Consider the following 22,282-nt stretch of genomic DNA (forward strand, 5'->3'; position numbering starts at 1 on the left):
CTGCATAAATGAGGACATGGCTGCTTTGAGTGACAGGTGCTGTTACAGGTGGTGTATTTCAGTCAGCACACCTCAGGTCGTGCCCAGATGTGATGAATACAGCCACCACACTGAGCTTTATTTTGGGTGTCCAAAAATCAATCTTCAAAGTTACAGAGACCACATCCATGTTTTATACAGTCTACTGAAGACAACAAAACAAAACTCCCTATTGCAACGTCAAAGGACATTTGTTAGGCTTGTTAGGGTGGCCCTTTTCAATCCTCATATTCAAAGATGAGACGGCATATTTTCATCACCTTGGGCGGGCTTTCAGATCCGGGGTACTCTCTCTGATCCAGTTTGTTCCAGCGCTGCATCAGTTTAATAACGATAGGCCTGCTGAAGTCCACCAGCTGGAAACCAGTCACATTGGCCCCACCATGCATGAACCTCTCCAGAGATATGTCCTTAAATCCCTGAGAACGAGAGAGAGATAGAGAGAGAGAGAGAGAGAGAGATGGGAAGAAAGGATGAAATGAGGCATAATGCAAGGAAAGAAAAGAACAGAGAGGAAGTGGTCTACAAAAACCCTGCGACACAGTGTGTGGACCTAGGATGATGAATCATACTCCACATACTCCAACAGTTTATCTGATTATTTATACCCCTATTTAATATGGAGTGGCTTCCACAGCTGAGAGTGTGACTCCATGCAGAGTGACACTTGGTAGTGAAGTGTTCGTGGAGAGGGATCCATTAGGGAATGGGCCAAAGATGGAGGTAGAGAATAAAGGCATGCCAGGGTTATCCTGGGTTGATGGATGCTAATTGCTAAAAGCCTATCTAGCCTGACCTAAGCTCACTGGCCCCTTTTTCACCGTCCCACAGAGAACTGCTGTGGAACAGATTTTCAGGATTAAGGTTGAAGCAATACTTCATTTACTGATGCGAGTTTCTGCAGCTACTCGCAGCTCTGACTTTGTTGAGGAGAAAAAAAAGTATTAATTGTGAAGCGAAAGGGAAAATATAAAAGATCTGTATGGAGCTATCATACATGTAGGCCTGTCACGATAATTATTATCGACTTATCGTTCAGTATATAAAAATGGACACAATAGTTTTTTTCTGGACTCAATATATTGTCATTTACATGCGTGACTTTTTGTGCTTTTTTTGTGTTGTGTTTAAAGTAAAGCTGCAAATGCTTGACATGCAGTACAAATTGCTGAAAACCCCCCAACTATATTTCCCAAGCAGCCATTCCAGCTGTTTATATGTTATTTTAATGATAAAATTATACAAAACATAATGATTATCTCGGTGCAATGTTTTGTTAACAGAGCCTGAAAGTCTGTTTTATTTGTGTTGGTTGTAGTTTATTTATTTGTTTTATTTTTATAGGATATTTCTTTTCCACATTTCAATTCCAATATTTAATATTCTCAAGATTAAAAAAAAGTCATTGTTATGTAAAAGGATGTGCTTATCATGCTCTAATATGGTTATAAAACTAAAAAAACAATGATAGAACAATACAATCATTTATCCTGATAGTTTATGGGAAAATATATCGTCCTAAACAATATGTTATCGGGACAGGCCTACATACATGGCTTGTTTTTATTCTGCTTACAGGTGCATAAAAAAAACAAGTTTGGGACGAGCTGAAAACATATCTCATAATGCTGGCTTAAAAGATGTAGACATCGATTGTGTTTCATGTCAGTTTCTAATTTTTTAAGATGTCATCTTGATCATTTTTCTCTGTTTGCTTGCGGAAAAATGATGTCTCTTTGAAAAATTACAAAGGAATTAAAGTCTTGCAGGCGATTAAAATAAGACATTACACCAACACTCCACTAAACATGACACAAAATAACAGCCAACGGCAAGCAATGCCATTAAGAGATCTTACCAAGTTTGCAATGATGTAATGGTAACCTTTTACATGTTTTCCCACACTGACAGCCTGGAAAGAAAAACAGAGAGAGAGAGAGAGAGACAGAGAGAGAGAGAGAGAGAGAGAAAACGTCATTCCTTTGCTATCGTTTGACAATGCATGTAGTGTAGCAAACATTTTAGATTCACAATTAACTTATGAACCATTGAATTAACTGGCACAGGAAGTTATAGTTGGTTTAATTTAGTTTGAGTAAGCAGGGCAGGGGAGACTCCCTCCCATCTGTGGCTGTGGTTATATCCTCATACTCATTAAAAGCAGAGGGACTGATGAGCATGTGAGGACACACACATGCTGGCTCAAACTCTGCAGCTTCTTAAAGAGCTTCAGCAACATGATGTCTGGGTTAGTTATGTTAACTTGTTTAGGTAATTACCTTTAGAAGGTGCCTTGATCCAATCGCTTGTACAAGAGGCAACCTTTTTCTTTTGACTTGCATTCATGTTTTGTCTCAAAATAATGTCACTTTAAAGTACAAAAACACATTTACATTCACATTTAGTCATTTAGCAGATGCTTTTATCCAAAGCGACTTTCAGAAAAAAGGGAAACAATCAAGGTATAGTGCAATGAGAGGCGTTAGTGCAGCAATAAGGTCTAGCGCACCGCTGCGTTCTGGATCATGTGAAGGGTTTCACTGTGCAGGCTGGCAGGCCCGTCAGGAGGGCATGTAGGTGCAGTTTCTTCTCAAAATACTGAGGATGCTGGCTAAGTCTCTGAATAAAAATGCAGAAAGCCGGTGTGATCAATCAAAGCCTTTAGTTTCGTGCAGCACGGAGAGAGTTCTTCAGTGCTCTCCCCCGACAAAAGAAACTCTTAAGTCTCACATGATCAAAAGGCCGGAGGTAGTTAAAGATGAAGCCGTGACTTAATGTAATTAACATACAGGAACCAGATATTACAGGACAGTGAGAGAAACTTCAAAGTAACAAAAGAAAGTGGATTGGGAACACAGCCAGTCAGATATGTATCATGCAAATACACATTATAACCCCTGCAGTTGGGTTGTCTGCTTATGTGTCTCTGAGACAGGATTTAATAACTGTGCTGTAAATGTTTATTGCTTTAAAATATCAAGAATATAATAATATTTTTCCACAGCCATTACAGTAGTCAAGTCTTGAGATGATGACAGTTTGTGTCAAGAGTTGAGTGACATGTTGAGTTAGGTAAGGTCTGATTTTTCTGATGTTTTAAAGTGCAAAGCGGCAAGACCGGGCAACTGAGTCATCAATCATCACCCCTAAGTTTTTCACCACCCTGGTGGGGGCAAGACACAGGGAGTCAATTGTGATGTTGATGTCATGGTTTTTTTTGTAGGTTTAGCTGGGAGATTTTTCTACAACATTGACTAAATTGCAACCAAAGTCTGATGAAGAAATGGTTGAATTCAGGCAATAAGAAAAACACAAAACCTAGTCTACAGTGTTCTTTTCCACTTCATGTACTATCCAAACAGGGAAATGACTGTCGACTGACTGCCTGGTGGGCTTGTATTAGATTGCATGTCTGGCTGTTTGGCACAGTAGTGAAGTCAAAGTTTAATTCCTCAAATCTAACACGGAAATCTCAAATGTTTCCGGTCATCATTACATCTGTACAGTGGGATGGAGTGAAATATGGCAGATTCTTCATAAAAAGCAATTAAGCATCTTTATATCAACATGGTGTCTAATCTTAATTAATACATTGCTCACTCACACATTTGTTTTATTTCCATCTCTCTCACCCACACACACATATCAGCAGCTATGCACTGACACATACAGATGCACGCATGCACACACAGATCGCAGCTGGCAGGGGCCGTCAAACAGAGCAGTCTCTGTCTCTGAGCAGGGCCGTCTGCCAACGCCAGCACTGCAGAGCCCACTGTGTCAGGAGTGTGTGCTTGTATCTGTATGCCTGTCTTGGTATACACTTGTGTGTGTGTATGTTTGTCAGTGTGTGTCTCCGTCTGTCTGTTCACTCACCACGGAAGCCAATTAAGGAACTGTCTGTCTGTCTGTCTGTCTGTGATGTTGCTACTGGCGTGTGTTTGTGTGTGTGTAGCTGTATGAGTATGTGTATTTAAAAGCTGTTGTGCATGATTGTTTACCTATACTTTGCGTTGTAAATGTGTATTTATACAAGGTGAGCATGCATACGTGTGTGTGAGTGTCATGTGTCTGTGTGGTTTGTCAGATGTACAGGTAGAGGATCAGAGGTGATGACAGGTGGCAGAACCAATGAGATGCTGCACTGAAACCTGAGTCAAAGGGCACACGCACACAAGCACACAAGCACGCACACACACACACACACACACAAGCACGCACACACACACACAGACACACACAGACACACACACACACACACACACACACACACACACACACCACCTGTCAGAACTCGACCATCAAGCAAGACAGATAATCTAATGAACCTGGACAAGCGTTAAGGTGTCAGAGTATGAGCCTTCATATACTGTATGTGTTTTGCGTGTGTGTGTGTGTGTGTGTGTGTGTGTGTTCAGAATCTGTATGTGAGTGGACAGCATGGTGTGTTGACTGCAATCATACACTAATGCAGCTGTTGGGGAAGTCGCATTTTTCACTCCGCATGATGAACTCCAGGGGGAAACTCAAATCTTGTTTTTGCTCCAGATGTCAGAAAGCATAAGGAGTGTTGTGGCAACTAGATAAGAAGAGCAGACAGCAGGCAGACAGACACCAGTAATACAGTGGGAAAAAAACTTAAATGGGATACTAGAAATGGCAATGGAATGTGCATTTGAATTGCTAAGAAGGCTCTGGTAGTAATTACTTTACATAAAAAAAAGCTTCCTCTACTGTTACTGTTATAATAACGTGTCTGTGTGGTGTGGCTGTACCCCATTATTAAGTGTTAAGTGCTGTTAAGTCCAGGTCAGTGATGTACAGTAATCTCTGCCCCGTCTGTCTGTAGCAATCTCACTGATAGTAACAGTGACACATAAAACTATAGTGCGGCCTCCATTACAGCAGTATCTCATGATCAAAAATGCTGCTGGGTCTTTCAGGTTACAGATCAGTGTCAAACCTCATCCTGTGCCTGCAGTACAGTATCAGGGATTTTTTTATTTTTATGATGTATTGCAGCCAGGAAATATTGTGTTAAGTAATTTACCATGAGATCTACATCATCAAACAGCTAGCAAAGAACCACTCATTTAAAATGCATTTTTAATTTTTACTTACCTAGTTAGTTCATTATTTGTTAATCAGTTTTTATCATTTTTCATAATATATATTTTTATAATATTAATTTTATTTCTGCTTAAAAATGGAAAGATGGCTTTACATGTCTGATCAATTATCTGATTGCTGCTCGTATAACACTGTGGAAAGCAACATTATGGTTTCAATCATGTGCAAAGAAAATTGGTTTTCAGGATTTAATTGAATTGAATTGAATATACTTTATTTTGAACTTTCAGTAAAATAAAATAAATGTGTTTTTTTCAACTATCATTATTATATCCCTTAAATTATTTACCACAGGTGGATAACAGAGGGTTTTATTTTATTAAAAACAACACATACAGGATATTCAAAGATAAACTATGTATGTAAATATTTATAATTAATTAGGAATAATTAATAGTCAACAGACTTTCCATAAGCAACATAAAAGTCCATCAAGTAACCACACAAACCAACTCTCAGTCCCAGTGTCCATCCATACAACTAAACCACCATGTTCATCTTCTTCATACACAATCAAAACCACTATCCTGTCAAGAATGTGGAAAAGAAAAAAAAACTAAACAACAATATCACCATATGGATTCAGTCCCCTTCCTCAAATCTGTACCTCACAATTTTTTGTACATCTTTTATCAGCCTGTTTTCCTGTCAGAAACGTCTTGTAAATACTTCACTTCCGGCATTTACATACATTTATTTCATGTTTAGAATGTCTTATATACGATGGCATATTAGGGCCAAGTATGAAAAAATAAAATAAAATACGGACCCGGGGGAGAGGGCTAATACTTTGAGAAAAAAGTCGCAAATTTACAAGATTAAAGTGGCAAATCTACGAGAAAACAAGTCACAGATTTACGAGATTTGAAGTGACAAATCTGCGAGAAAAAAGTGGCAAATTTCCAAGAAAAAAGTTGCATATTTACAAGATTTAAAGTGCAAAATCTGCGAGAAAAAATGTGCATTTGCCCTTTAGATCACGTAAATCTGCTACTTTTTTCTCGTAGATTTGCCATGTTAAATCTCGTAAATTTGCGATTTTTTTCTTGAATTAAACAGGACGTTTTTTTGCCCTAAACCTATGTCAGTGGCTTTATAACATAAATCTACAGAAACTGCAGCCTTTTTACAACCACAGACTGTAAGTGTGTGCTATTTTAAGAATGCGTCGTTATACGTGATATGTTCCTACGTGCCTTAATTTGTGGAACTGACTCACAACCTCCTGTGCCATTTATGTTGGAAAAATTGTTGCTTTTATACATCTTTTGTCCAAAATCTTTTTACAAATGTCCTTTCTCCAAACCATTCCACAAAATCACAACTCAAATTGTTACGCACATACCTTTAAGATTGGTGCAAATAAAACATTTTAATGTACCCTAATATTACCTGCTCTAGAATGTTCTGTAGTCTCTCAGGCTCCAGGTCAATGACATATTTTCTCTCCTGACGTCGGTCCAGGTCCTCTAAGAGACGGCGGTACGCTGCCTCATTGAAGCTCTCCACACAGATAGCACTGACCTGGTTTAACATACATGCAGGAAATGTGTATTAGCACACAAACTCAAACAGCATGTATAAATAAGGTCATGCATAAAACCACAGGAAAGGGTCCAACTGTTTTTTGAAGAATGAAAACAATGCTGTAATTATGTGATGGCACTGCTTGGGTGTGTCGCTGTGTAAATTACACATGTACTGTAGGTATTCTGCATCAGATCATTAGTGTTCTTGAATGTGTTTTTTTATTGGCCTGTTTCCAGGAATGTGTGTGTGTGTGTGTGTGTGTGTGTGTGTGTGTGTGTGTGTGTGTGTGTGTGTGTGTGTTGTCCTGACCTGCCATCCGTTCTGCCCCGCTCTCTCCATAATTGCCTGCAGTATTGCATAACCTAGACAACAGAGAGCAAAGGAAGAGAAAGGCAGAAAGAGAGAATTAAAGCTGTGCTAAGCCATACTTGGGAGATGGAGTAATTATATTTTGTATTTTTTGCAGGTAAAACCAAAGAAAAAAATCACGGCAGTATTTGCAAAATCCTTTATATGCAACAGTTTGCTGCAGATTCATCAACCCATCTCATTTACAGATGCAACACCCTTATGCCTTGTCTTCAAAAGTGGCTGTAAATCACTTAGCATCTCATCCTGCTCTCTCAAATGTCACATTATCAGCCAGCCCAGAGAGCTTATCAGGACAAAGAGTTATGTGCAGAAACAATAGAGACTTCTGATAATGACATTTCATTGACATTAAACTTCTCATTGCCTCTTGTTAAGTAGTGAACTTTGATTCAAATGTAACTCATCTGGGAACACGCTGCCACTTCAGTCAATTCATCACTTTTATAGTCTGGGAAAAAAAGCAGAAAGGAAAGTTCTTTCTCTACACAATGATGGAGTGCAGCTTTGAATAGGGTGAATATGCCTCTCGGCATGATATTAGATGAGTTTCAAAGTTAATATGATCCCATGAGCAGCAGGTGGCAACACGAGCCACAATGAATTAAGGTATGTTATATTGAACAGCTGTCAGGATGGGTCATAACAAGGGGGAAAAAATAACAATAACGAGAGCGACCTCAATATCACAATAATATTCCTTTACAATATTGGCACACAATTTTCTCATAATGATGGTTGTAATCTCTATCAAACCTCCAAATACGTTGTTAACTCCACTCTGAGCGACAATGGAAACTGTGGAAAATAAAATCTGACAATTGACTCAAAATCACATTTTTGCACAGAATGAAAATTACAGAAGCACAAAGCATATGTCTGCATGACATGAATACACACACATGGACACAACAATACAAAATGACACACAGACACACACATACACACTGCAGAGCCAACTGTTACCCTGTTTTTTCTACTTTGGTGGAGGCAGCTATTTACTGCTTGAGTTGAAACAAAAAAAGCACATCAAAAGCCTCAGTAATCACAGTGTGTATTTGTGGGAATGTGTGTGTATTTTTGTGTGGAGTTGCTCTTTATTTCCACTGTTTTACATTTCCACAAGTGATATTGTGAATATCTGTGCCCTAAATTCATGTATTTATGTTTACACTTGCCTGTAAATTGTTTATGTGTTTGGTTTATAGCATTGAATTTATTCTTATCTGAGGCATGCACGGATGTACACACATTCATCTTCGGCATGTGAATTTATGCGTGTGTTTTTCTGTGCAGGTTTGTGTTTGTCAGCAGACTGTCTGTGAAGCGGAGCAGAGCAGGGAGCATAAAACAGATCACAGCGTTACTGCCCATTTTCCAGCACATTACCGGCAGCAGGGCCTGATGGGAGCCTATAATGAAGGGCCCTGCCTTGGCCAAGTCAAGGGTGAGCACAGCCTAAACTCTCTGCATCCATCCTCCGCTCCATTTCTTCCCCCTTTCTCTCAATCTTCACCCCCTCTTCCTGCTATGTGCTACTGTATATCCCCCGAGGTTTGTGATCCTGTCGGTCCCCTCACTCCTCCTTCCTAAGTCGCCTCTAGTGATGTGTCGGTCGTGAACGAGCCGGTTAAAAAAAAAATGTGAATAGCTGTCCTTTAATTTCTATGCTTAGGTTTTATAGCCATTTTCTATCTGCTTTGTGTAGCAGAGTGGTTCTTCAAGCCCGTTAGAGAGTTACAAGGGATTTTACAACTGTAAATGCAATTGGCTAATGCAATTTATTGAAATGTAAGTGTTCAAATACAAATCACAAGTCAAAAAAAGTGCTAAATTTGGCTGAATTATAAAAGGTATAAGTGGTAAAATGAAAGAATGAGCCGGCTCTTCTTGGTGAGCTGAGCCAAATGATCCGGCTCACTAAGAAGAGACCAAAATCCCATCACAAGTCGCCTCCCATCCACGTCCACTTTCTCCTCTTCCTGTCTCTTCCCCTGTGTCACCTTTTTTATGTCCTCTTTCATTTTCTCCCACCTGTCTTTCCTGTTTTCTCTCCTTTTGGCTACTCCACCAGCCCGACTCACCTCACTTGTCCCTCCTGCTCCCTCTCGTCCCTCCACTTTCTGTCTCTGCTCCCCCTGGGTACTAACCCAGACAACCTGGACCAGGGGGAGGCTGGCAGAGGCACAGACAGAGCCCACACACACATATATACACACACACACTGTGCAGCTCACTGACTCCCTAACACGCCACTATAGCATGGTCTGGGGACTCTGCGTCATGTTTGACCTGTGTTTCTCTCCCTGTGGCAGGGACTTAGTCTGTGTGTGTGTGTGTGTGTGTGTGTGTGTGTGTGTGTGTGTGTGTGTGTGTGTGTCTGCATGTGTGTATATATATGTGTATGTGTGTGTGTATGTGCTAGAGAGAGAGAGATAACGTGCCAAGCATTCCCATGACAGTGTTTAGGGGCCGAGGGCGTCAGCTGTGCCTGCTCCACTAACTTACGTGCACTGCATGATGGGATGGTTAAATTGAAGGCAGGTGAATGCTGCAAGAGTTGAGGCCAAATCATAGTTTCTGTCTACAAAGTGCCAAATGACACCCATGTTCCTACAGCTGTATCCTGTCATCAGGAAAGTGCAGATCCAGAGGCTCAGCCTTTATGCTTTTTTCCCCCAACAAGAAAACAAGACTGAATTTGGAAGTTTAATTAAGAGAAAATAATCCCAGGCAAACACACTTTTAAAAGGATTATTATGACTTGATGATATTGTTCTCAGGTTATCAGTGCACCATTCCAAACTGAACTCATATTAACGGATAATTCTTCATGCAAAATAAGTATTTGGAACCAGACTAATTTGGAAATCTATTTTAATCTTCCGTAGCTGAGAGTTTAATTTAAGCCCAGCGATAGAGACAGCAGATCTACCCAGTTAGCTCTCGTTATCAGACTTTATGAATGTCTGGCAGTGTCATAAGGACACAACATAACTCCAGTCAGTCATTTGAGCAGCTCTGGTACTCAGTGTATGTAGACTATAATGCTGAATTACAGCCCTTTTGCATACTTTCCCTAAATCTCTCTCTGACCTTTCTCTTTAAATCCAACAAGGGAGGAAAATGGAGTTCAAAACAGATGAGAGATTGTAGGACGATGTCCCGATCCGATCTCAAAGACTCAATATCAGGGTCGATCAAGGCATTTTTTAACTGATCGGTATCAGCTATGGAGCAATACGGAGTCTGATCCGATCCTTTGTTTTACGTCAGTTGATGTGACACAGTTGTTTTTACAAGTTAAGCTAAGTTAAATGAACAAGAAACGGAACAAAACAAGGGTGATCTAATAATATTTTCCATGAATGCATTTTATTTTGCCCATGTATGCATGCATATGACTGATTGTAACGTTATAGATAAATTAGTTTGTAAATGTCTTCCAAACGGCCATCCCTAATTGCAACACACACATTTTCCCAATTGGGATCATAAGGCACATCTTGGTTTATCTTATCTTTGATTATTACAGTAACACTCAGTTTTAAAAGGGTTCTACAATGGTATTGAGTAAAATGTTTTCCTGCATGTTTGTATCCTCATATGGAAACCCATTTCAAAACCTTTCAGAACCGAGCTCTTCATATAACCTTGTCATTGTGCATTCACCTCTGTCTGTGTCGTAAAGAAAGACAAATCGGCTCCAGTCGTAGTGGTCCAATAGTGACAGCAAAGCCCCTCTGATGGACGGCCGCAGCTGCAGGGTGAACTGGCCCTCTCCCTCCGTGGGGAAGCTGGGTGTCACTAGGCTGATGTGCAGGGCCCCACAGAACGACGTCAGCGTGTTCACCGAGCGCTTGTCGTAAAGGCCGAAGATGGCGAAGACCCCCCTCGAATACTGAGAACAGACTGTTGAGAGGAGAAGAGAGAAGAGGAGGGTTATTGGGGAAGAATCCAGATGGAAGAAAGGAAAGAAAAAGTGGAGTAACATTAGGAAACACAAACACAGATTATGCTCGGTGACAGATTTGGAGAGCTTTGCAAATTAACAGAAGAGAAAAAGAGCAAACAAGAAGAAGGAACGGAGAAAGACACATGTTCCTTAATTAAATTCACACTGTGGAATCTGGTTAAACATCTCAGCCATTTTAATGAGTGACAGTTTCAGCTTGTGTCAGCCATACCTTCTCACTCCTAATTAAAGCCACAAACACAAGCACTCTGAGTGGTTGTGTGCGTGTGTTGGCATCCATAAATGTGACTGGTTTACCAAAATAAAAGTCTAATGAGAGTGAAGTAAACCTTGAAAATGCATCAATTTGTTTTTACAGAAATCAAGTTGATTTTTATTTGAAAAACAACTTTTATTTCATCCAAAAAAAAACATGATTCATGGCCCTAAAAGAAAAATCCCTCTCTACCACATCATATATATGTAAATAAAAGGTAAAAGCACACACATTTGCACGTACATGGGTGGAAATCAGATGACCATACAAGCCCTAAGCAAGCAATTTAAAAATTTTCCAACTGGCACAAAATCATTCCCACTAGCCAAAACTGGCATGGCTGCTTATACAGTTGTTAAGGAAATTACAGTCAAATAATCCCACCTGCTTAGAGCTTAACATCCCTAAGATCCATCCATGCACACACACACACACAGATAGAAAACCCTTGACCGAGCCGCAAGCTCACTTCAAATGTGAAGTAATTTTCCACTACAACACTGCAACTCAGTCTTCAAACACCCCAAAGCTTTCAACCATGACAGAGAGGAGAGTGAAAAGTACTGGCGTCCCTCCGCTATCTCGCTTCCACAAAAATCTCTCCCCTGCTTCGGTTTGTCGTTCGTCAGTGCGACTCGACGAAAACTGTGTTTGAACACACACAAAAAAAAGCTTTGGCGTATGAGAGTCTGCACATTCTGACAAATCAAAACGACGAAATGTGCAGACAAACATGTGCATCTATTTCTAAAGAGACTCGGCGACTGAAAAAGTGTGTGTCAACTCTTTACACTTTAATATTTCTCTTTCTTTCATCCTCTTATTTCATCCCCTCCTTTTTCTCTAAAGCCACATTCATCCATTCAGCTGGATTCTTTCAGGCGGGCATGTTTTGAGCTTGAGTTCTATCCTGTATCATAATTCACACTCCACCCTGTAATACGTCACACTAAATGTCACTGAAGAGACAAGTACTAACGAAGAAGAGACTTGAAATGACCACAATGAGAGAAAGAGACAAAAAGACTACAATCAGACTAAAAACAACTATGAGAAAACAACCGTCAGAGAGGCATAAGATGAATACAAAGAGACACAAAAGGACTACAAAAAGTAGAAAAACAAAGACAGACAAAAAAGGAACTAAACTGACAAAAATAAACAGAAAGGGACATAAAACACTTTGCTACAAACTACCACAAAGAGACACAAACTACAGAGAGATACGTAATGACTTCAAAGAAACAAAAGAACCAAAAGAAGAGAGGCTTAACAACTGTAAAGTCTGTGGGCTGAATACACAAATCAACCGAAATGTGCAGACAAACATGTGCATTGATTTCTAAAGACTCAGTGAGTGAAAAAGTGTGTGTCAACTCTTTACACTTTAATATTTCTCTTTCTTTCATCCTCTTATTTCATCCCCTCCTTTCTCTCTTCAGCCCCATTCATCCTTTCAGCTGGATTCTTTCAGGCGGGCATGTTTTGAGCTTGAGTTCTATCCTGTATCATAATTCACTCTCCACCCTGTAATACGTCACACTGGAGTAAACAGTGAGACAGGGGTACTGCAGACTTTTTGCTTTTGGCAACAGCCGGCCATCACTCTGGAACCTTTTCTCCCACTTTTGATCTCCTTGTGCATCACTTCATTTCACAGACTTTCCCCTGTCTCTTCTGTTTCCACGGCGGACACTGCATCCATCCTCTCTCTTTCAGCTTCCACCATCCGCTTTCCTTCATCTCTTCCTCTATGACTGCCTCCTCTTTCTGTTCCTCCCTCTCTCCCTCCTCCTGAGACTCGGAGTAATTCCATTATCAGCTATAAGCCTCAGTGGGGGTAAATACTGAGGGAGATGCAGCTTTGACGGTTCGGCTTGTGGCAATTAAACAAAGCCGAGGCCCCTGCACCCGGGAGGCGATAAGGCAGGGATTTAGTCTCCGATTATGACAGGAGCTAAATGTCTTCAATTCAGAAGAGAACTAGCATACTACGTACGTAGCATGCGTCATTCAGCAGGAGCTGAGTCATGGCATCCTCAAAGTCAACAAACTTAGTGCCTTCCAAGATGATATTTTATGCCATTTCTAGGTTTTATTTGGTGCTTCGGAGCACATAGCAACATGAGAGATGAGGCCGTGTGTGATAAACTACTGCATGACAGGTACTATATTTTACAGTTCAGTACCTGGAATGCACAATGTTTCCACTAAATCACTGAAGTTGACATTTTAATTAAGTCAAAATAACTGTGAAATGACACAGCAAGGAGAGACGGTTAAGAAAGTGGATGTGTTAATTTAGATTGAAACACGCAGGGACACTTAATGTTCATTTATAACATGCATCGATTACTGAATTGACTAACCGTGCACAAACCCAGGGGCCCAAAGTGTCAGGGCCCCCTGTGGCCCCTCACCAAATGTCACAGAAGGAGACAGGTACTAACTAAGAAGAGACTCAAAATGACCACAATGAGAGAAAGAGACAAAAAGACTACAATAAGACTAAAAACAACTATGAGAAAACAACCGTCAGAGAGGCATAAGATGAATATAAAGAGACACAAAAGGACTATGAAAAGTGGAAAAACAAAGACGGACAAAAAGGAACTAAACAGACAAAAAATAAACAGAAAGAGACATAAAACACTTTGCTACAAACTACCACAAAGACACACAAAACTATAGAGAGATACGCAATGACTTCCAATAAAACAAAATAACCAAAAGAAGAGAGGCTTAACAACTGTAAAGTCTGTGGGCCAAAGACAGAAAAATGCTAAACATGGGTACATAAGGCAAAAACAAACCGTGTTATTCTCAAAACACCCGCACATGGGGAATTGCACCCCTAACTGCGCTGTCAAGCATAAAGCGCCTCAGAGCTCAGTGTTCAGTGCTCTTCTCTGAAGACACACTTACTGTATCTTTGTGGTTAAATGAGTCCAAACTGCTTTTTTTTTTTTTAAAACAGCACAAGCCCAGCCCAAGTACGCATCAGATTGGGAGTTATTAGGGGAACTTCACCTCTCACTCCTCACACTTTAACCTCTAGTGTATTTATACTCTGCCACTTGGATAACTGCAGTCATGGCAACAGGTGAAAGAAACACTGGCATCTATGTATCTGTAAGGCCATTACCGTCAAACTACCTCCGTATTTAACAAGACTTTAACAAGACTATACCTGATTGGAATTATGGACACTACTTGACACGATCAAACATTGGTTTACTCTCACAGTTCCCCATGTGCAGACTGAACTTGGGAAGTCAGCCTTTTGTTTTAATGCCCCTGCGACTTTGACTAATCAATTTACACTGAGGATCCATACGCCCATAACTTTTTAATTGCATTTTTACTTAGATTAGATAGATAATACTTTATTGTCAGCTTTTGCCAAAATTCATTGTGCAGCACAGCCACCAGATTGCATTACAGAAAAGACAATACAGTGCACATTTACAATTGGCATCAGGGTCCATTAATTAATCAGTGAGTCAGGTAGTCAGCTTTGTCGTTCCGAGTCCTTAGATCAGTTTTTGTTCAATTTTAGAATGGACTGTGTACGAAGGATCCCTTGAGTTTGATCTTCCTAAAATGGGGAACGGCATATCTCCTCAGAGATGGCAGCACTTATGTATTTACTTTGTTGTTATCTGTATTTTGAATTCGCATTTCTGTACCGTTGTTAAATGTATTCGTTGTCACCGTAAATGAGGGAAACCTCAGTGCTTTATGAGTTTAAATAAAGTGTGCTAATGTGTAAAAAGGAGGCAAATTGCACTCAGCTTCAAAACTTTATGGGTGTGTTTGCACTATGATATAATAAGCGCAGTATCTTTTGTGAATAGGATCTGAATGACGGAGCTGGTAACGGTTGCAAGTGATGCCCAATTCATGGTGCTATCAGAGGCGGCAAACCATTCTTTGTGAATTGGCCCCTGTGTGTCTTGCTCCTATGTAGCAGAGGTGGTGGGCCCTTTTGAAGACCTGTGCCCATCGGCCAATTGTCTCTTAATCCGCCCTGTGATTCATAATGACAGTTTACTGATAAAAAACAGATACCTTAAACTGCCTCAGGACAAAGGGGAATCAACATACAATTAATCTTTTTGACAGCAGTGTTATGGCAAATGCCATACCCTTACTTTTAAATAAATTTGTGTTGTTGGTATCATCTGTTTTGGGGAACAACGTGAAAAAGAAGAAAAAAGCAGAACAAAAACAAAAGCATCACACATGAAATGACATTATGGAGTGCGGTGCTGCTCCCATGCCAACTGATGAGTTTCTTTATAAACTTGAGTGAAACTATACTGGCCTAGATGCAGTTTGTGATATGACTGTCTGCAAGTTTTATTTTTCACCCACCTCCCGGGTCCCCTATCAAAACTAAAAGGAAATATTGATAGCCTTAATCCCAAACCAGTCTATTTTTAAACAATATCAAGACATGTGCAACCATATGCACAGAGGCCCAGAGCACATAACACAAAGATCTCTACGTATGTCTCATTCTTCATTCACCCACACTGTTTTTATCCCCTATCATTCACCTCCTCACTCTCTCATTCCCTCATTTTCAATCCATGTCTTCTTGCTTTGACTCTCTCATCCTTCTGTTTTTCCCATGTTTGCCTTTCTGATATTCTTCTCCATGGGCTTGTTTCTCTGCACCCCCTCCACCACCACTACCACCACCACCCCGCCGCAAGGCTGGAATGTGCCAGACAGTGGCGTCATTGTAATAAAATGTGTGCTAAGCTTGCTTCATAAAGCTTTAATGAGAGGAGGGGACCAGCGGCAGGGTGCATCATCACCACAGTAAAAGCATCGGACACAATAGGTCTCCAGAGACATCCTCTACCTCCATCTCTCCCTGCCGCCCCCTCGCTCCTTCTCTCAGCATCTCCATATGTTCATTTTTTTCCCTGTGTGTGTGTACACTCTTCTGTCTTTTTTCGGGCTCTTAATTGCTCGCTCTGTCTGTCAAACCTTGATCTTCCTCTGTGCGGAGCTCTCTATAAATCTCTTTATAACGACCCTCCTTTATCTGCATTACTCCATACAGTATATCAAGCCTCGGCAGACTTGCATCCTCCTTCTCTGCAGCGATCTCCGCCTCTCTCTGATTCATTTCATTTGTGTCTCTGTGCATTTAGAAAGACCTCTCAATCATGTGCACACTCGGCACATCACTTTATTTCTTGTTTCTCAAATTTAATTTTGTCCAATTTGCATAACAGGGCAGAAATGATGTTGCTCGAGCAGTACGGCACTACACAGACAAATATCTTAGCTCGCCTTGCTTCTTCGGTGTTGTTTCCCATGTGTCTCCCATATTTCTGCTCTCCCTCCCTCCCTCCCTCGTTCTTCACCTCTCTCGGCAAAGTACTTCTGTCTCTACACCGGCCGCTTGTTTGTATTTCACAAGACAGCAAGAACAGATGCTCACGGATAAACCTGCCACTGATTTAACTGTCACTGCACTACAGCACATAAAAAATAACACACACACAAACAGACACACATAGTCACCTCTGCATATTTGGAACACACCAAAGCATACGCCCCCATCCGCCAGCACACAACTTTCAGACTTTTCTGTCCTGGTGCGGCAGTTGCTTCTCAGCCATTAGTCTGAATAATAACCCTCTCGCTGCAGTCTAACATTCTCCAGACAGCCACAGAAAGACAGCAAAAACACAGTGAACTCTCATTACCAGCAGGTAAAGGCCAAGATAAAAAAGCACCATAGTAAATGAGCAATACAAACTAGTTTAAAAGGCATACAGCAGATTTTTCCTGGCATTGCCCAGGGGCTACCTACAGTGCAAAATACCTAGAGGGTGAAAGAAGGCAAATGGCAATAATACGCTTTTATGAGCTATATAATTATAGAGAAATCTACCCAGTGCCTTATACTGACATTTCACATTCAAGGCATTTCCAGGAGGAAACTCTGGGGAAGTAGGATTGTGTTTCTATTCACTTTCAACGTCGCACAAGCGTTCTTTTTAGACAGAAACCCAAAGGGTGGTGCAATCTACAGCAAGCAGGGGAGCTCTAATCGACACATAACTAGTTAAAAGTGTAGAATACATTCATACAACTCATGAGTCATCAGTTAAGATACTAGGAAAGAGGAATCAGGAGTAAAGACTAAAACAAAGCTCGGTGAAGCTCTTACAAAACCAGTCGCAGGTTGCAATTTGCATGAAACATAATTGTATGCAACTTGACTGTAGGGTTGAAACTACCAATTATTTTCCACTAACGATTAATTTGCCAATTACACGGTTGCCCATGAAGTTGTAATAAAATATTTTTTACCTCTTTCCATGAAATGATTGCGACTATATGATTTATTCTTGATAGATAAAGTGTATATTTATATCACTCTCAAAACTTTATTTATCAATCTCTTCCAAACATATCACAATGAAAATGGAACCACAGTTAACAGAGGGTTGTGTCTTTGTGGGCGACCATGTATTATGAAAAATCACTTGACCAGTTTTTTTTAAAGACCAACATATCTTTAAATGACTGTATTGCTGGATGAAATAAATTCTTAGTTCCATGTTTTATAATGGCTGTCCAAGAGAGCTATGGACGCATTCCTGTTTACTGAAACGCTGGAGGGGGAACAAAAAAATCTTCAAAGGCTTGAGCCAATGAGACTGTGGTGAGTGCATCCTCCCTTTGAGAGGAATGAAGTAGCGTTGTTGAATAAAATTCTGCTTGAAATTCAGTTTGGTCCTGAAATCGACATTTGTATCGTTCTTTTTCATGGGGCTCTTATAGTTATTCCATTTCCAAAAGAATTATATCTATTGACTAATAATACCTATAATAATCATACTCGTTTCACGACTATCCAATCCACTTAATTTATATAGGACATTTATAGCAAACACAGGGTTTCCAAAGTGCTGCACAAAAAGATGAACACAACAAATAAAAAACACATAAAATGCACTGCCCACATAAAATAAAATATGCATGTATACACATAAAATCATAAAATCAACACTCTACGTGCTGTCGAAAGCCAAAGAGGAGGTGGGTTTTAAGAAGAGATTTAGAATGAGACAGTGAGGAGGCCTTGTGGCAGGCATTTACTACTGGAAATTGGTAAAATGTATGAACAATAATAATAATAGTATTCATTTTTATTTTTTTAAATACTCATTTCAACACATCATTAGACACCTTGAAGCTGATATCTGCTATATTGCTCTCAGAATGAGATGCTAATGCTAACGTGGACAGCTAACACTATGAGGTGATCCCAGGGTCATATATATATATATATATTCCCCAGGTCTACATACTCTATGTATGTAAAATTCAAAACTGCAATAAAAACACAGAAAATAGGACCAGCCCAATAAACATTACACTAACACCTTGCAAGGCTCCAACTCTTAGAAACAGAAAATGCTGAGTCACACGGCAAGCTGTGCTAATTCCCAGCTTCCAGCTATGCTAGCTAGCAATTACTGTAGCACAATTTGAAGAGAACAGCTACTAGAGTCTGCTTATGGTATCATAAATGTGATTAAACTAAATACTACAGTGCCCAAGACAACAATGAAAGAGGTTAGCTCCCTGCTTTGCCTCATTAACAATGAGTAAAGTCCACAGCACTAGTGTTGCTGCTGCAGAATGACCAGGAGGGGGATGGGAGGAACACACAAGTCTATTAAATATGAAACACTATTTAAAATGAGCCCAAACAGAGAAGAACAACTGTAATCACCTAAATGCTGACTGTGGTTAGCTAAGGATATAGAGGTATGATAATGAAACCACATGTGTTGCACATTATTCATGGAACAAAAGATGTAGACGAAGTTTATGTACTACTGATTAGTTTTCTCAATTACTCTGTGGTGAGAAACAAAATAGCTGCCTGGACTAAAGCCCTTGACATACTCCACAAGAACAGAGAAATTTGTTCTTGTTGTTAAGGTGGCAAGAACAAGAAAAAGGTTCTTTCTGGCCAGGACGTTTTACACTTCATGAGAGACTCCACTGCAGAACTCCTGGGAAGTCCTCATAGGGCCCTCCCACTGCAGCACACGTCTCATCAAATTTCTGACCAATCAAACAATAGTTCTTGGACACCACACAAGAACAAAATTCTGCCCAGATGATGTGACAAGAAACAGAGAAATTAGCTCTCTCTCAGGGCTGCAAGAACAAAATGACATCATTCTGTTCTTGCAGCCCTGAGAGAGAGAACAAATTTCTGTGTTCTCTTGCAGAACAGTATTAGCCTTTAGACATCAGAGTTTGCATCCTGACTCCCGCATGTGTTAGATTTAGCCAACAAAAGCACTTTGTGTAAGGTAAGTTATTGGTCTTGGTTATAGGTATATAAACAAATTGAGTGTTGTGCTTTTTCTGATATTGTCTCTATTAAACCACAATCTTTTGCAAAACTAAACATCTTGCGCATAATCAGCAAATTTTTTAGGAATGCTTAATTGCTATAAGTGGAAATTGCATTGCAAGACAGGATATTTTGGCTGAAAACAAATTAAATATATTGTAAATGAGCATTTAACTTTTAAGTAAAGTATTTTGCCAGTTGCATATGTTAATGAACAATATTTTCTCATTATGCTAATAAAAATGTGTGAGATTGTGAGAAGTGGAGGCACAGATACAGAGGTGTAGCTGAGAGCAAAGCCCAGCCTGGTTCATACGTTAATTATTATGCTAAGATACATCTCACAACCAGCTCTTACACACTTCACCTCCAATACTATTTTGGTAACTTTCCATACATTTTTTAAATTGAGCCTCTGAAATGCCTGAGCATGCCCCTGGCTTTCTGCTTGTTTGCTGAACATTTAGTGAAGAAGAATGAGGATAGATGTGTGCCTCAGTGATTTCAATGACAGAGCTCTCACTAGGTGGAGGGTACTTGCTGCTGGGTAACACTGCCTATTTTCCTCTAGTGTTTGATAGCTGCTCTCAGCTCCCCAAAGTGACTTCGTAAAGACAAAATATCAAGTCTGGAGGTCAGCAGTAAAGGAGACTGAATATAACTATTAATGACTCTAAAACACAGAAACAGGAGTACATCATAAAATTACTTTAAATCTCCGGGTCTAAGCAGGGAGGCAAACCAGGAAGTGCCTTAAGCTGCATTCTAGCAAAAATTCCAGCAGGGGGCTCTAAATGTGGCTGCAAAAGCATTTCTGTCAATTCATTTCAATACAAAATGAGAAAACCTCTCACTTGATTTATTACCTTAGAAATGTTTTTCAGGACAACACTATGGTCTCAATCACTAGTAAAAAAAATCTTCAAGAGAATCTGATGTTAATAGTGTAAATAATGGCCCCATTTAGAAGAAAATAGAAGATGAAGAATCTTATGATTTCGGGCGTGGCTACCTTTGATTGACAGTTCACTAACAAGGCGAGCCGTCATCAGGAGAGAAGCGGAACAATGCGTATCCACGGCAACGTGTCAATAAAGTTACATATAAAGTTACATAGGTATAAAAACGGACGTTTAGCGGTTTGGTCTCATAACTTTAATAATAATAATAATAGTAATACCTTTAATTTGTATACCGCTTTTCAAGACACCCAAGATGCTTAACAGGCAATAACATATACATAAACATACATACGACAGACTTCAGAAATTTGACCCTGGGTTTCACTGTATTTTCACTTAAATGTCTTGTTCAGTGTTTGGTTGGACTAACAGACACTCCAAGGAGTCCCTGCTCAGTTTTCTGAGGTAAGTAACGTACATTTTGTTTCTGTTTTTTTGCTAGCCAAAACTAACATCCCAGTTAATGCTAACATGAATTAGCAACGACTTCTCTCAGTCAGGTTGAGGTGTAGAGAGGCGTGTAGTCAGTGTCGTCAGTTCCCTCTCGCTCCTCCACAGTCCAAATATGGTCTGCTCCCCATATCGGAAACAAGATGGCGACACAAGATGGCGACGAGTGGAACGCTGAACTCGATGCCACAAACCAACGGGTGACGTCACGGCCACTACGTCCATTATTTATACAGTGATAACATCGTAGTTCAACCAAGTTGAGATGCTATCGTTGCAAGAAGCAAGTTGCCACTGTAGCACAGTATCCAACTTATACAACAGACTAACTTATGTTAAAGTAAATTAATTAAGCATTTGTGAGTAGTCTTTTTCACTCAGTGTTTTAAAATGAGTGGTATTGAGCGTGTAAAATGAAATTTCTGGTTTAAAAAAAAAATAAAAATTAGGCTGCTTGGGCTGCCCCACATGCCCCCCCATAAGACTTGCTATAGCAAAGTAAAGGGTCCGTCTGTTAGGACAATGAAACACTTCTTTTATAGTGACAATGGCACTGCAGCTCTGTTAGAGTGAGAGCAGCATTACAAAGACAAGACAGAAGACAACGTCTGGAGATCAATAGAATCTGGCAGAGGGCACAGTCACTGTATGGATTTCATATTTGTTCCTCTACACTACAACATAGATTATACCACAATGGAGCAAAACTACCACCTCCAAGGTTAGAGAGGGACTTTTGTCAAACGTGAAACTTTTATATTATCGTATGTAGCTGTAAAAACAGCCACAGAAATGTCATTACAACAGTAAAATATGTGCTTTTCATTGGAGTTGAAACATGTGCTCCTCGTCCCCTGATAAACACAGACCGAATATTTTTAGCCCAGACAACAACTCATCCATCCCAAGCAGCAGTATTATGATGACAAGCTAAAAGCCTGAGGATCAATATTCATTGAGAGAGTTTGCTCATTATTTCACAGAGAAAAAATGAGAGGGCACACAGGAGAGCTTTTTAAGCAATGACCAACTGTTTTCAGCCAAGGACAGCAAAATAAGAGTATTGAATGACCTCTGGAGAATTGAATCTGTAGTTTCCTTCCCGGAGACACATACATTAATTATAAATCACAATTAGCATATGTTCTTATTGTCTTCTGTCT

The 22,282-nt window shown here is 40.0% G+C and overlaps 1 protein-coding gene across 3 annotated transcripts in view; it reads right to left on the reverse strand.

Annotated features, from left to right (window-relative positions):
* Nucleotides 1-22,282, reverse strand: part of gria4a (glutamate receptor, ionotropic, AMPA 4a) — a 159,672-nt gene that overhangs the window by 82,880 nt on the left and 54,510 nt on the right. For all 3 annotated transcript variants that reach the window (XM_059330473.1, XM_059330472.1, XM_059330474.1), the window contains exons 3-7: nucleotides 10,741-10,980; nucleotides 7,009-7,061; nucleotides 6,562-6,693; nucleotides 1,898-1,951; nucleotides 300-458 (exon numbers count right to left, since the gene is read on the reverse strand). In XM_059330473.1, coding sequence (XP_059186456.1) covers nucleotides 300-458; nucleotides 1,898-1,951; nucleotides 6,562-6,693; nucleotides 7,009-7,061; nucleotides 10,741-10,980 — 638 coding nt within the window. The remainder of the gene's footprint in view (nucleotides 1-299; nucleotides 459-1,897; nucleotides 1,952-6,561; nucleotides 6,694-7,008; nucleotides 7,062-10,740; nucleotides 10,981-22,282) is intronic.

Source organism: Centropristis striata, chromosome 4 (assembly GCF_030273125.1).
Source record: "Centropristis striata isolate RG_2023a ecotype Rhode Island chromosome 4, C.striata_1.0, whole genome shotgun sequence".
NCBI lineage: Eukaryota > Metazoa > Chordata > Actinopteri > Perciformes > Serranidae > Centropristis > Centropristis striata.